This window comes from Leuresthes tenuis, unplaced genomic scaffold (genome assembly GCF_036924035.1).
Source record: "Leuresthes tenuis unplaced genomic scaffold, fLeuTen1.0.hap1 SCAF_20, whole genome shotgun sequence".
Taxonomy (NCBI): Eukaryota; Metazoa; Chordata; class Actinopteri; order Atheriniformes; family Atherinopsidae; genus Leuresthes; species Leuresthes tenuis.
The window spans coordinates 20,461,851-20,478,585 of NW_027325374.1; the positions used below are offsets into that span (position 1 = coordinate 20,461,851).

General features: G+C 41.4%; 1 protein-coding gene across 1 annotated transcript; it reads left to right on the forward strand.

Annotated features, from left to right (window-relative positions):
- The first annotated feature begins 249 nt into the window (after window positions 1-249).
- bsk146 (brain specific kinase 146) lies at window positions 250-16,128 on the forward strand. The gene is made up of 5 exons (XM_072373820.1): window positions 250-471; window positions 9,198-9,463; window positions 9,577-9,779; window positions 10,674-10,865; window positions 10,946-16,128. Exons 2-5 carry the CDS (start codon window positions 9,292-9,294, stop codon window positions 11,693-11,695), a joined length of 1,317 nt encoding a protein of 438 aa, XP_072229921.1. The 5' UTR covers window positions 250-471; window positions 9,198-9,291; the 3' UTR covers window positions 11,696-16,128.
- Window positions 16,129-16,735: the final 607 nt, after the last annotated feature.

Sequence of the window (16,735 nt, forward strand, 5' to 3'; positions counted from 1 at the left end):
ATAAATAAAACTCTAGAATATTACATTCAATATGCAGCAACATTACAAGTTTCTCCTGCTTTTGTTTGCGGTCTTGAAAAAGAAATAATTCCGACAGCCTCTGAAGGCAGCATAGTCTGTACGGAGACAGCGAGCAGCGGCGGCGCCTGGCAGAGCAGCGCTGTGATTGGCCAGAGCGGTGAGGAGGGGGAGGGCTTTTCCTCCCTGCTCCTTCATCCCCTCTCCTCTCCTCTCCTCCCATCCTAGCGGACAGAGCGATGCGGAGACAATAGGACGCAGAGCCGGAGGGGGGTGCAGGATGCACGGAGACACATGCAGCGACACACGGCTTCGCGGAAGCTTCTTGCCTCGATCGTTCGTTTCTACCGGCTCACCTGGCGTTAGCATGCGCTCACTTCTACCCGTGTGTTTACCAACAGTCTGGGCTGACAAGGTGGACTTCACAGCCTCCATATGGAACCCAACTGAGGGGTGAGTAGCGGAATAAATCCGGACTGACTGCCCAGTCCATACCTGCACCCAGTCCTTCTGAAACAACATGTCACACTGTGGTGTGTTTTATTCCATCCATGGTTGATATGGCCCATTCTGTGCAGCAGTAGAAACACTGAACGCAACGCTCTGTACCTCCTGAATGGTGCTGCATCCATCACCAGCAAACAACAATATCGGCATTCACGGTATCTGGTTGTGTTTGGGGATTTAGTTATTGATCACAACACAGCTCCCTGCACCCTTCCCCTCATCATGCATTCTTTATTTTTTGGAGGTCGGGGAGGGGGGGCTGTCAGGTGTCTGCAGCGGTTAATGCATGTGCACGGATGTGTCGCCTGTCTTTTGAGCGCTGGAGAACTGAGGTGACAGGAGGTTTCTGTGATTTAGTGCAGTCTGGGGACAGATTCCTGCTGAGATCCAAGATACCACAGAGAGGCTGTGGAGGACCATAATGTTTACATCCTGTGTGGCTGCAGCCGCCTCACTGGTTCACATTACGCCCATTTTAGTGTCTTCCAAACAGAAATGAAGGGTTGTGTCAAATAGTTTGCCCTGTGATCAAATTTACCATCTTTATGTATTCTGAGGCACTGTGGGAGGTTGTCTGGTTGCATACGTGTGTGTGTGTGTGTGTGTGTGTGTGTGTTAAACCTGAGACACAGCTGATCAAAGTGAGCCTAAGCTCCCTGATGGTACATAAAAGGCAGACTCACCACACATACACAAACACTCCAGCATGATGAGTCACAGATCATAATGTAGGTTACATAGACTGCCTGGCACTCAACAGATACTTGACCAACAAGCGTTTTGCTGGCAGCGGCAGTCATTTGGACTTCTGGTTGTCTGCATCACATCAAAATACTGATTTTGTGAGGACACAAGTAGACCCGACAACATGACTGACACCATAGGGAAAAAAGGAGCTGACCAAAGCCTTCAGTAGAGGGGGGACTCAGAGACAGTGTGTTGATCACCCCAAAGCCCCATTTTTATCCTGGTCAGGGTTGCTGGGGCAGGAGCCTATCGCAGCTGTCAAAGATAGAGAGGCCGGTTACACCTTTGATTAGTCACCAGTTAACCACTCTCGGTTCATTTCAGATCCATGATTAACCCGATGGATGCTGAAAGAAGCATAGAACAAAACACACACACGCCCACAACATGGAAAGTTCTTACAAAGAGGCGACGGCCAGGATTCAAACTGGCAATGTCCATGCTGTGAGGCAACAGCGCTACTGCACTCTTTTACATTTCAATTATTCTTTTCATTTATTGTTAATACAGATTGAATTATGCATTTGATGCATTTTTGAATACAACGGCATCCAGAGCTTTCAAAAAGGCATTTTTCTAAGAGAAGGGTAATTTAAAGGTCCAGTGAGGGGGATATAGTGGAATCTAGTGGCACAAGCTGCACAATGCAACCATCTTAAGACTCCCCACCTACCCACCCCCAGCAAGTTGTTCTGTTTCGGTCTGTTCCTTCAGGACTACTGTGGTTATACTGTGTTGCAACACGGTGTGGACGTAAGAAAGGTGAATAAATGATAAATGTCAACCGCAGGAAAATGACTGATAATGTTATTTCATATTCCTGAATTTTTATACAGACTTGAATGTTTAAGCTGTCTGTATTTTTGAATGATCTTACAGTTTTTTGACATTGGTTGTATGTTTCTGCTCTCATTTTTTGACAATGTCAGCTCTATGGTGCCAGTGTTAGTTTGTCTGGGCCCAATTAAGTGTCCACGATAAGGACGACCAGCAACATTTAACTGTAATCACATCTACTGTCAACATACTGAACTAGACACCACTTACTTTGTTAGGTTGGACTGTTTCCAGATTCCAACACTATTAACAAAGAATGGTCAGACATTTTTAGGTGAGGAATTATGTCATTATGAGGCCCAGAGTTTTGTGTGCATATGAATGCTTAGATGCAGATGATTATGTTCTTTTTGTAGTTATCAGAGACAAAGTGTTGTAACAGGGGATCAGAACTTGCTTTTTGGTCTATAATCTGAGCACAGCAGAGAGTTTGTCACTTTTGGACTTGTGGGAGCCCAGATCAGCCATTTTACTGGGATAGAGCCACAATCTTCGTGTCTTGGCAAAGAACTTTGATGTTAACGCCAAAATGCGTGAGCTCAATGTTTCAACATGGCTCGTCACAGAATAACCCGAAACCATAACTGAAACTAGTTATTCCTTTGAAAGAGTAAACAATTTAGGGATGATTTGTCATGTAGCTCATTTTTTGAATATTTGGATGCCATCTACAGCAATACGGCTCCCGTGGCTCTATAAACAAGTAACATATTAAGGCCTTGACTGCTCTCCTCTGGATAGTTTTTAAAGTGGTCGAGGAGCTGATGAATAGTTGTGGTTTTGAATGCATGTTCAGATGGCCTGAGACATCATTGGTCTCCCAAAACCTTTTTTCATTTGCTACGTACACGTTGATTAAGTGAAATTGGAGTTTTTAAAAAAATCTTAACCCTGGAAGGGGTTCGTGAAATCTCAGTTTTTGTGATTCAAAGGCACATTTACATGTGGATGAAGCACAAACGCAGAGGACAAAGTTTGTCTTGTAAAATATCTGTGTTAGCGTTGATAGGGTTTTAAATACTTTTGTGGGTAATATTAGTTAATAATTGCTGTACTGAATATTATTGTCTTTCATCATAAAGTTTTATGTCACACAGAGAGATGTCAGTTCCAACGTGCTCCTATTGAAAAACTGAAAAACTCTGCTGTCCATCACCTCAGATTTAACCTATACATATTCTTCTGGCTTCTGCTTATACCAAACCATAAGGTGAATATTGAGCGCATGATTCTAAATCGCTGCAGTGTTCAAGCAGTGTCCGAAATGCATCAGCACCTGTCTGCCACTAACCCCTCGTGGGGCCTCTCTGTGGTGAACACTATGAACTGGGGGAGGGAATGAGAGGACAATCCAAATACAGCCTTAATGACTGGAATGGAAGAACATCTTAGCATACATTTGTATAAAAGCTGGAACTGGAACTGCTTACAGTTCTAATTAAGGTCAGCAATTAAAGGTCTATTAAAGGAGCAGGAGACTTGAAACATAGATCCCTGTGACCTTTAGATGAATCTGTAAATGTGGTCAAAAGTCTGCTGAACTGGGAATCTGCATTGCTATCATATCAGTCGGTGGTGTTGGCTTGAAGTGTATTTATCATCTCGCCCACACACACACACACACACACACACAAACTGGTGCTTTGCTGTTCAACGGTCCTTGTCAATGCGTATTCCTGTCTTCGTCTTTCCTCCCTCATTATCTTCTCTCATATACACTGTAAACAGAAGACAAATTGTGTTTGCATTGCTGCAGTTCGTCACACAGAACACAGGAATGTGTGTGTGTTTGCTGCACATGTATCAGGGGGGGGGGAAGGATGATGAAGATGGTGTTGCTGTAATTGTTGGAGGGGCAGTATGGCTGCATCAGCGGGGGTGGACGTGGCTGTGATCATCGCCTTGGCTCGCTGAATGTGCTTGCTCTGCCCGCTGGTTGCATAAGCAGTCTGGGGTTTAGTCAGCCGCGGCCCCTGGTCGTTTCCACACAGCCTTAAACCTGGTGGCACAGTGTCAGCGTTGAAAAAGGAGACACGAGGAGGCGGCGGGGGGGGATCTGTTGTCGGGCGAAAGGAACACGGTGTATTTTTTCAAAACAGTAAACAGTCCTGATGGATCGAATAGCTGATTTAAAGATCCTGATATTAGCAGTTATAATATTAACTTTTGTTTAGTCTATAGATGATGACAAATTTGAGGGAAAGAAGAAAAAGAAGATACACCACAACACACAAGAACCAACACGTGTTTGGCATTTGAGCTTGATGAATAGTTCAAACAATTCGTCATTTATTGTAATTGTCTATGATACATTTTCTCTAATGGTTATAAATGAGGCCGCTCTTTATCTTTCAATATGGGGGATAATCTGCTTATTTCATTCGACCAGACTGGGGGTCAAATTCAAAAAGCGTCGCCTTCTCTCATGAAATACTGCTTCATTAGATTTAGTTTTCATGTGCTGGTGGTGTTATAATTGCATTGACGATATACCTGAAAGAGAGGGAAGCATGCTGGAGAAGACTTGAGACTTGAAAATGGTTGTGCCTTAACCAATGGATGATGTCATGGTAGTTCAAGCTGCTTCTTTTAGACAGGCTGCTACGGCATTTACTGAAATAAAAAAAAAAAGCAGGCTTCAGTTGTGTAACTGCAGTTACTCTATTTGTCTTTTTGTATAATCACCACACTTTTAATTTGTTTGTGTCTATAATTCCTGGTTTATATTCTTATTCTTTCAGAAATGGATTATTTTTTGTGGCGCTACCAACATTCCATAAACTGGCACCATGTTGCGCTGTGAACTGGACAGCTTTTCTGCCCTGTTCACTTTTTTATGCAAATGAAACGTACGCTAACCCTTGTGGTTGTTCCTTGTTGTTACTCGCCTCTTTTTCCGTGTACTGGCTTCTTCTGCCACTTATATACCAACTTATCCAACTTATACTGGATGTGTTGGACAACATTCGAAAAACTTCGTTTTAGTATCATTTCAACTGGACTACGATGTTTACATGTATTTTGAAAGCCAGATTAAAACATTAATGAGAATTTTTTAATGGTGTAATTGACATAATTCATTCTCCAGTCCTTTATCCTAATCCTAATCATCACAGCTAAGTCCCTAACTCTACCTTTAACGTAACTTTGACCGTAATCACAAAATCAAGCTTTGCTCGCTCAAAGACATTTAGAAATGTTTATGTTACATTTAAGCTGTTGGATCGCTTAAGGCCAGTTGGTTTCCAGGTTTTCCAGGTTTGTTATAGAGAAAACAAGAACACACACGCAGTTATCTCGCATACATACTCTCCACATGGAGAGCCAGCACTTTACGGTAAATGCTAGCACACCCAGCAGCTGGCTGTTACACACGATCTCCATTGAAGCCACGAACACAGACCTGGTGTATGCTGGGAGAATCGTGTCTAGACACATCCCCACAATCGGGCCTGAATACTAAATATATCCTGATTGAATATCATGATGAGGCTTTGTATTCAGCTCAGTCTTCATTCTCACTGGGGGGGTGTACTTTTAAAAAGGTTAAGGAAATTGAGTCTCCTGAGTGTGCTTCCATTACATGACTTAGTTGAGCTCGTTACATCACATTTCAGATGATTATAGTTTCATGTAGTTAAGATTCTCAGACTTCTTCCAGGATTCAGCGCAGTCGTCTTCATTTCAGATGCTGCTCGGTATCAGTAGTGCTTTTTTGGGAAATCCTGTGTACATTAAAGCAGCTGCACAGTTAAAGCACATAGATTCTGCTCAGTTTGCTGATGAGCTGTAATGGTTCACACAGCACTCTTAATCCATATTGATTTAAATTCCGTTCGGTTTACTTGTATAGCTCCAGTTCACAAAAACAGAGTCGTGTAGGGTATTTAAAGCTAGAGTAAGCAAGTTCAGTGCAATTCCACTTACTTACAGTCCAGTTCAATCCAACTGATTGAAATCCAGTTAGAATCCAATTCAGATCAAATTAGACTGCATTCTTACTGTGGGGTTTGCAGCTGAGCTGGTGTGCTGAACAGAAAAGATTGCAGATACTTTTTTCAGCTTGCATCATCTCATCGGCATCTGAAAATGTTGTGAATGCATAAGCAGCAGTGACCTTTCTGCATGTGTCCATGTGATGTAGCTGCCAAATGCAACTAGATTTTTGTGACTGTTTGCATCAGATCGGCTTGACCTTACTGTAGTTACATTCCCCGCCGTCAGTATCTTTAACTGAAAATTACATTTGAGTATTATCGGTATCCCTGTGTGTATTCTTTATGCTTTGAGCTGCTTTGCTGCTGTATTCTGTTTGGTTATTTAATTCATCTGGCAGTACTTCTCAGTGTAATCTGTTCATTTGCTCCTGATGCCTTTTAAATTTGAACATCTTGAACAAAATGACCCTTTGGGGAACTCGGATATCTGTACTCGCCCACCCAATCCTTGTTGAGCAAATTCACAGCCAGCTTAATTAAAAAATGCTTCAGCTATGGATAATAGTGATGGCTTTTATAATTACACACATTTTTATAAACAGACACATTTGTGTCATGATTCCAGTATCAGAGGAACTTGATCTTTATGAGTATTTCCAAACAGATTTCCTCTCTGCTAAATCACAGAGGGAAACAGGTACTTCCCTCTACTACGACTACGGAAATATTTTGCATCTATCTATATATACTGAATACATACTTTTCCAGTATACACCTCTGCTTAATTGTTACTCTCACATATGCGAGTCGTCCATGCCATGGAGACCGATGCACCCCCGTACCATCACAGACCGCTGGCTTTTGCACCTTCCTTTCCCCCAAAAGCAATCTGAACTCCACAGAACATGTGTTTTTCGGTCCATCTGAGGTGAGCTCGTGTTTCAGTTTCAGGTTACAGATGCAGCAGCGGACCGTGTTGCTTGAGGGGTTAAAGGTCACGCATAACTAACAGTGGTGTCAGCCTTTGGCCTTTAAACACGGATTTTCCCCCAAACTTTCAGATTCATATCACAACATTATGTTTTGTCGCTGTTGAAGGAACAGAGTATTTTTGGGAGCTCACTTATGTGATGGAGTTGGCACAGCTTTGCCAAAGCCTTTGGTGGATGCAGCTTTTATACCCAATCCTGACACCCTCACCTGTCACCAGTTAATCTGCTGACAGTAGAATCTTCCAGAACGCTGTTACTTTTGTGCTCTGTAAACTCCTCTGATTTCCTTTCCCTCTCTTCCAGCTTATTTGAGCGTATCGCTGCTTTCAGTTTTTGAGACTTAACACAATGAATTTGGTCAGTGAAAACACTGAAAATGTTTACTTCAGTTTGTTGAGTGAAGGTTCAAACTGATTCACAAATGAAAGATATACGTGTATTTTGAGTTTTTATGAATAGGGTTTGTAGTCCAAAATAAGATGACTACAACAATAAAATCCCTATTTTTATGTCAATGCAGAAGTAATACCAATTATATGATTTAACTGTGTAATATTATCTGGTGACATTTCTCAGTTTTGAGTAGTTTTACTTTCCTTTTACGTCCTTCACCACTGAACAGGTACTCAGGTTTATTTTTTCATCCACACACACACAGTTCTGCATGTATCCTGCGGTGCTAAAGTAAGCGATTCTGATCCCCGACAGAAACAAATGGCCCCCTCTGCTCACAACTCCGGTCCTCTCTCGTATGTGTGTGTGCGTGTGTGTGTTTATCACATGCTTTAGAGAGAGAGAGAGCTACAGTACATCCTCTCTGTGCGCTCATGTATCACCCAAACTGACTCATCCCTTCTCACCTGCTTCCGTCAGCTTCTCTTCCTGTCCACTTTGCACAAAATAATATTCCACATCCACAGAGGAACACAGAGGCCTGTGGAGAGGATGACACGATACTTCAACTAGTGTTGCTGTGTGTGTTGATGACTTATGTGGTGGGGCAGGTTATGGCAGCTCGCAGCTGCTCTACTCCCATCGGAATGTCTTTCTACGTCCCAAAATCAGATGATGGAAAGGAATGAAAAGAATCTTGTGCAGGATGTGTGGAAAAGGTCAGATTTATGAGGAGATCGGCAGAGGTGTGTGCTGATGATAAGGAAGGTGCTGTAAATATGAGAACTGTCCAACTATCTGAGCACATCAGGTTATGTAATGAGTGTGCGTGGACGTTATTTCTCCACATGTGCCTGGGTCTACAGAGTGTGGGTCCGGACTTGGCAGGTCCGGCAGCTCAGGAAGGAGAAAAAAAGAAAGCAATCACTAAGAATAATCACACTGCAGCAGGGAATGGATCTGCAGGAAAAGACTGGTTGTTGGCTGGTTGTCTTTGTGTGTGTGTGCATGTGTGTGTGTGACTCAGCTCACAGCAGCCCTCCTTGGCGAGTAGCATTTAGAATTACTTAAGCCTTCTCTGCAGATAATTAGCATTTTCAGTGATGATCACACAGCAGATCCCAAAGGCAGACCGGGAGCTTAACAGCACAGTGTGCAAAGCTGACCTTGAAAACCAACACAAATAGTACAAACACTTCACGCTCCTCCATTTATATCCTAAATTTAACAAGTTCGAGGTTTCCATTGCATGCCCATAGCTTCATGAACAGCGTGTTTTTATGGAGACAAATAACAAGTTCTTTTTACATTTTCCTTCACAACTCACAGACTTCTTGAAGCGACAGCAGTCACCTTTGATATAAGAAACCCATGTGGTGCTGTGCAAAAGTCTTTAGCCACCCCTCATTTCTTCACATATTGCCAGCAAAATGGGGGATCTGTGCATCAATTCACTCAATGTCTAGTTTAGAATTGGTTTTCTGCCAAGTGGTGAACCAGTGTTGTACTGGTTCGTCCCTTGAGTTAGGTGCTACTTATGCTTGAATGATTCATAGGTCAACAAACAACAACAAAAAAAACTGTTCCTCTCAAAATGTTCATGTCTTCTGGTCCTGAGGTTTTTGAATATTTGCTCACTTACCCTCTTTTTTTGTCTTTTTCAATAACCGTTTCCAACCTAAAATGGCAAACAACCAAGGGAACACGTTTCTCCAAGAAAAAACTTAGTTACGTTTTAAAGATGTCTTTATTTGTGTCTCTGCAGTGATACCAGCTTTTAGCTACTGCTGTGCCTGTCCTGCCTGAGTGTCCATTTGCCATTCCCCGCCCCCAGTCCATCATTTGAAGCAGTCCCCACCATGAGCTCCTCCCCGCTGGTTTCTCGAGCCAACATGGACATCCTGGACGAGCTGCAGCTGATTGCTGCCCAAAATCTGGAGAGGCTTGAGGTCAACAAGTACTACGAGGTGATCAGGGAGCTGGGCAAGGGCACCTACGGCAAGGTGGATCTGGTCGTCCACAGACTTCGAGGTGAGGGACCACACACACACACACACACACACATTGTACAACATGCTGCTGTTAAACAGTATAAAAGAACCAACATTTACAAGCAAAGAAAATCTTATGTCTCTTTTCGAAAGGTGCGAAAATGGCATTGAAGTTCCTAAAGAAGAAGACAACCAAGCTGAAGTCTTTTCTACGGGAGTACAGCATCTCCCTCTACCTGTCTCCCTGCCCCTTCATCATCAACATGTTTGGCATAGCCTTTGAGACAGACGAGTACTACGTGTTTGCGCAGGAGTACGCTCTGGCTGGAGACCTCTTCGATATCATTCCTCCACAGGTGCCAGTTTACACCTGTCATTCTGATTACTGTTTCCAATAAACTGATTAGACTGGATAGAGGCTTTGTGCCAAATAAAGGTTTTAAGTAGTTTTATCAGTTTCAATCAACAACAACTTAGTGTTACACCAAGGGTAGAATCTAAAAACTACAATTTCAAGTGGTAGTATCAGAACACACATCAGTTTTCAACAGTTGCATGAACTACGTGTAACAAGCTTTGATGAAAAATGTGACATTCAAGAAACCTAGTTAGCTAATTTGCTGGAAACAGCTAATAAGTCACTGATAGTGTAGAATTTAACTCCTAGTAGCTCCAGGAGCCAGGTTATGTCAGAGCTGCTAGCTAGCTCAGTGCTCCCAGTAGTAGTTCACTTGGGTTTCCCGACTTGCCAAGTGCTAACCGGGCAAGCCAACTGGATGCTAGCTTTCCCAGCTGAGATTTGGCCCTGCTAGCTCCTGGCCAGCCTAGCACTTTGGTTTCGGGTGGGAGTGATTTTTCAGTCAGCTGGCATGGTTCGCAGCTTCTTGCTTGGCCTCGCTTTTGCAGCATGCCAAAAGTTTACTCTGCAAGTAGTCAGTTTCTTGGCACTGGTTTCTCCAAATAGGCTGTCTTACCTTGCCTGTTTCAATTTAGAAATTCTTCATAGTAGATAGCACTGATGGCTGATTTTCTTCATAATATGCCTTTTATTTTAAATAAAAATATCTTATCACAGTGTTCAAAAGGTTAAACCTTTTATTTTTTACTCATTAACTTATTCTTAGTATTATGTATATACCATGGTATGATTGATGATTTTTCAATACAAAGTTGAAGTAACCTCTATCAAAGGCTGCAGTTGAAAAGGCCTAACTGTACTGTTTATACTCTCCTTTTTTCTTATTCTTAAGGTTGGTCTTCCTGAGGCAGTTGCCAAGCGCTGTGTGCACCAAGTAGCCATAGCTCTGGACTATCTGCACTGTAAGAAGTTGGTACACAGGGACATCAAGCCCGAAAACATTCTAATTTTTGACCGAGAGTGCCGAAAAGTTAAGCTGTCCGATTTCGGCATGACCCGTCGGGCTGGCTCACCAGTGAAAAGAGTGAGTAACCTTTCAATTTTTCTGACTTCTTATCGTGTCTTGTATCTCCCATGATTGTGACCTGTTGATTTCACTTCCAGGTGAGTGGAACCATCCCCTACACGGCCCCAGAGCTTTGTGATGCGTCCCGCCACGAGGGTTTCTGTGTGGACTACAGCACTGATGTCTGGGCCTTTGGGGTGCTGCTTTTCTGCATGCTGACGGGAAACTTCCCTTGGGAAAAGGCGCTGCCCTCTGATTCTTTCTACCAGGAGTTCATCCGCTGGCAGAGGAGGAGAACAAACACGGTGCCGTCGCAGTGGAGACGCTTCACAGAGCAGGCACTCCGCATGTTCCGCCGACTGCTATCGGTGGAGCAGGACCGTCGGTGCTCCGTCAAAGAGGTGTTTGGGTACTTCAGCCACTCCTGGATGCTGGATGCAGAGAATGATAACAACAATGGCAACGCAGGAGGTGGAAGCAGCGGGGAGAGGGTTGGCGGCGGCGGTGGAGCAGGGAGTCCGCGAGGAGAGGTGGAAGGCATTATCTCAACATGTTCATCTGGGGAGGAAGATGAGGAACTTCTAGTGGAGAGAATGAAGCAGCAGACTCTGTCGCCTCGCTCTCCGCTTTCGCCCCACTCTCCCATGTCTCCAATGGCGGTGGAGAGGGGGAGCGGTGGTGGCGGAGCCAAAGGAGGCATGATGGAAGCAGGCGGTGGACACCATTTTGTGTCTGTGTCCACTAACAGCTCTGTGTCATCCACCAACAGTTACGACCGGATGCCACGAGAAAACAGTTCTCCAGGTGGCCGCATGCTGGTGGCGACACCCATAGAAATCTGCGTCTGAGAGCATCTGAACGTTGTGACACCACTTCACACTTTTATACCTCCCATTCAACTACATAGTTGTGCATGCACTGAAAAAGAAACTGACTAAGTACTAACATGTATCCTGTTTTAAACATCTTGGAAAGGAAGCGCACACATGTTGAAGACTTAAGAGAACGTCTTTGCGGAACGCACACATTCCTCGTGAGGAAGGGTTTTTGGTCAGATCAAAAGATACCAAAAGAAGCCCTGTTTACACTTGTGAATTCAGTTATGTGTTCAAATACACCACAGGGCAATTCTGAGGCAAGGCTTGAAAAATAATAATTCTTTCATTAGAGGTTCTGTCACTAAAAACCATCGGAAAAGAAAACCAAAATGTATTTCTTAAAGCAATACTTCTAGCAAAAAAAAAGAAGAAAGCGGCAAGGTGTTGTGTGACTATGCGACCGCTGAAGTTTTCAAGAAGCCAAGGGACAGAGGATTTGTATTTTTAAAGAAGACTGAAACAGAGCTCAAAGGAAGTACCTTATTAAAAGGAACAAGTGGTGGTTTTAAATGTTTCAACTGTAACATAAATGTGAAAGCGTGAGTGTGTTTGTGTGTATTGCTGTGTGTTGTATAAGTATGAATCTAATAGAAGTGGATTTATTTTGCTTTTGAGAATTTTATTATTTATTCAAATCTAAAAAATCTACAAACTCTATTTTTTCTATTGTTTTTTTTTGTAAGGTAGCGTTCCTTGTTTTCCATTCGACTGGACATTGTAAGACGGCGTTCAGGATTCGTGGTGCCAAATCCACGTCTCTGTACATCACCTGTGGTTGGCTGCTGGTATGAACAATGGTACATTGTGTAAAATGATCGATAGATTTCAGATGGAACATTCTACCACGACTGGCATGAGCCCGAGTGTGGGCGAGAAGGCTTACAACATCTCTGTGCTCCATGACAGATTTATCTAAGTCACTGCTGAAAGACATTTTTTTCTACTCACTCCTGAATTTCTTCGTGTGGCTTTTCTTTGCAGCTTTTACCGTATAATTCCGTCCGCGCCGTTTTTGTTTTCATTGTAATTTTTACAAAAAACTTTCTTTGTTTTCTGTAAAAACTTTTAAGCTGAACCTATCTTAGAGAAAAAAAAAGGATCACCCTCAGCTCAGTTTAGAAGAAAAATCACTCCATAGCTAACTTTGATAAACTGCATGACAGTAGCTCACACTTCACGAAAAATTCGAACTGGCTTTACACACACACAAAAGAAAAAGATATGTAAAAATGTCGTGATGTGAATTTTTTGCAGTAGCACAATTTCTTGCATTCTGTCCAAGAGCAAATAGCAGTGTTATGGACTCATGAGACATTCTAGGGCTTAAAAAAAAATCAGAACAATAATTAGTTTCTTTTCTCTGTGATGTATTTGTACTAATGTTGTGTAATCGTCTCTCCAACTTTAAAACAAGAAAAAAATTTAAAAAATAAAGTAAGGAATTAAGCATGTGGACAAAGAGCAAGAGGCTTGACTTTATATCACAGGTATGATGTTCAAAGAGAAGATTTGCTACTCAAAGGCCTTTAATGAGGTAGTAAGGCTTTTGTGTTTTTACTTTTTATCTCATTTTTACAAAGTTACAAATATTGGCAAAAAAGTAACCCATTCCTAGCTGATGCTTCATGAATATCACATGAATCATTTTGAAAAAACAAAAGAGCATTGGGTCATGCATAGGAATGGCTGATATGCTTTGCTTTCCAGACATAAACCTGCATGAACTTGTATGTGCTAAAAAGCTCTGTTGTGAAAACCTGCTCAGTGTTTTTCCTGTCACAAGCTGTAGTACTCAGTAGATGTAAAGTAGCTGCAAACAACATGTTTCTTTATCTTGTGAAAGTCAGCAGCCTCAGCATAGAAATGCCCGACTGAGGATTACGAAACTCATCTACATCATGCATTTTTATCATGTTCTGCAAAGCTGCTCCCGGATCAGTGAGTGGATATGCAGATTACTACATCTTGTGACACATTCTGACCTCACTGGTGGTCTTCTGACTCAGAACAAAGGACAGTCCTGATACAGACACTGTGGCCCTGCTGTTTTATCCAGCTCTTCGTTCCCCTGTCAGCCTGCTACAGGCTGCACCGGCTACAGGCTGTACTCTACTGTTTCAGCCCCAGCACATGAGGTTCACATGACCATATGAAACCCATCAGTGACCTCATCGAGTCCTTCTTTCACTGCAGTATTCACCATGAAACCCTGGTTATTCCATACAGTTGAAGCTAATGCAACATTTTATCAATAAAAAAGTGTTGGGACAAATGACTGAAAAATTTGTTGAAATTAGTAATTGTAAATCAAAGATACATTCAGTAATTATAACTGTCTCATTAACAGTTGACTTCAGATTTGGTGTTGTTATGTTAAAAGTTATTTGGCACATTCAGGTATTTCAGTTTTTTAAAAGGAGGCTCTTAGCCTTAATTTTATGGAAGTGTTGTGCTTCATTCATCACCAGTTTCTCTATCTGAATTCAAAATACCCAAACATGTTGGATTACATATGGTCTGTTTTCAGCAACGCATGCTAGCCTCTTGCTTTAGCAAAAACTATGTTAGCTTGTTGCTAACGTACCGTATCATTTTACACACTGGATTTTTTTTGTCAGACTGTTGATGATTTATTTATTTTTCTTTTTTTGTATGTATGTATGTGTGTGTGTTTAAATTGTGGAACCATTCCTGCTAAAAGCTAAGTTATGTAGTTTTTGGCTACTTAACTTAGTTATTTTTCTTTGTTGATGTGATGCATTGAAGCATATTCTGAAAATTTGAGTCCTCCTGCCTCATTTCTTTGAAATGGGAAATTTCACGTTTAGCTCATATTTGTCTTACAAAACCATAAAGAGGTCTTTCATTTCATTGGCTAATGTATGTCACTGCCCGATATAAGTTGCTCACAGTGATACCAACTATTTAACGGGATTTAGCTGAAATCTGGCAACAAAATCCGTAATCAATGTAAAATGGATTACTGAAGTGATTTATTTCTTGAGTAATCATGTTTCTTGACTTTACCCCAGCTAGACGTTTAAGTTGCTGGTACAACAGAAATTCATTAATTTTTTTATTTACTAAGTGTACTGCTATCATAGCAATGTAATACCACAATATAGTACCAAGAAATCACAGACGAAGAGTGTCTGTTGGACATCGGGTAATGACAAGAAATCTGTTTTTTCTTTAGTCATGTAAGGGATGGGGAGGGCTATTTTTTTGCCTGTGCAACTGACATTCTGAGCATGCATCACTCACATCAGGCAGCCACTCGCACCGAGTAGTAATATGCTCTTTCAGACATTGAATCAATCGATGCAGCCAAGATTTTTCTCAACCTTATGACTATCTAACCTTGGTCTTAAGTGTCTAAAAATAATGGCCCAATGAATTACACAAATAAAAAAGTCAATTGTATATCATGTGTAACAAAGGAAGTTCGATGGCCTTTTTACAACGACAGTCTTCTCAGTTGGTGAAAAAGAATGGTTTGTCCTGGGGCACAGTTCCACACACAAAAATCAAGATGTAGATTTCTGCATTTCCTTAAAGTAAGTACAACTGTTGTTGTTGTTGTTCAAATATGAACAATTTTCATTTAATTTCGACATTATTTCATCTTGAAATATTTTCTGCAACAAATTTGGGCATTGGTGACGTGTTCACCATTATGTCGGAGGGTAAGACAAAAAGGTAATTGTGTGCCCGATCTTATGACTAATATGTTGCTCACTATTTAGTGTTAAAGCACCGAATCTATATGAATCCTGGCAGATAAGAGTACACAGACTACACCAGATTATATCTAGTCAACAGTTTTTGTTATTATTATTTAGTGTCACAAAATCTAAATTCCTTGCAGCAGTCATAAAGAAACATGCATCATGTATGAAAATAACTAATGCTTCTCATCAGCTTACATGCAATCTGTAGAGGAGTACTGAGATGTAATTTAATTTGACTGTTTTGAACATGTAAAACAGTGCCTGCTGTTAGGTTGTTTGCACCTCCAACAACATTGCCTGGAATTTTACCCAATTCTAAAAAAAGGATGTCACTTAAGTGTAGGTAAAGAATAACTTTAGGTTATCAAATCATAAGTGATAACAGTAGCAATATGCTTAAGCGACCGAAACCTTACTTATACATGAGTTTATACACACCACCCAAAGTGTCTGAGTCAATCACTGCTGCTTCATCATCTCATCCATATCATAACGTGTTGTAATAGAGTGCCAGTTGTCTCTGACGTATTTCAAAGCATCATGATTTTAGTGACGTTTTAGTGAGTAGATAACCACAGCACTAGAACTTGCATCCAGTTTTGTCTTTGCAATACAACTGTCTTCCTGTAAGCTCAGACTTAGTCAATAAAATGAGAATCCTTGTTGGAGTGATATTTGGGTTTTGTCCTTATTTTTTTTAAAACCTCAACACATTCTTTGTTATGCATTAACAACAAACAAAGCAGCAAGTGATGCTGCTCTCTAAGCAACAGCTTGTTTTGCACTCTGATTAATTTGCAGGGGCAGGTTTACATTAAGGCCTTAAAGAATTCAGACATTTAATTTTATAAAGAATAAAAACAATTTCATTTTATGCAACCCTATTTAAAGACACAATCAAATTAATAACTGAAGCAACCGATTAAGAAATGGATTTATTATTATAAACAAATTATATGATAAACTAATTGTTATTAAAGCTTGAGTAACTGTGTCTTGAATGCACACTTGGACTTTTAATGGTTTTATGTAGTTTATAGACTTTGTATAGCATTTTCTGAATTCATTTGAATATCGGTTTTTGCAAGCTCGATACGGTGGTGGGGTAGCTTCTGGGGTATTGTTGCTCTTCTGGTAGCAAGAGCAACAACAGCATGACGTGAATGTTACTTGTTATGAAAGGGATTTTTTTGCCCTCTGTGTGGGGTTACACTTGTGGGGTATGTTTAGTGGAGTTGTGGTCAGTGTCTTACCTTCAATGGACAGTAGTCAGATCTCT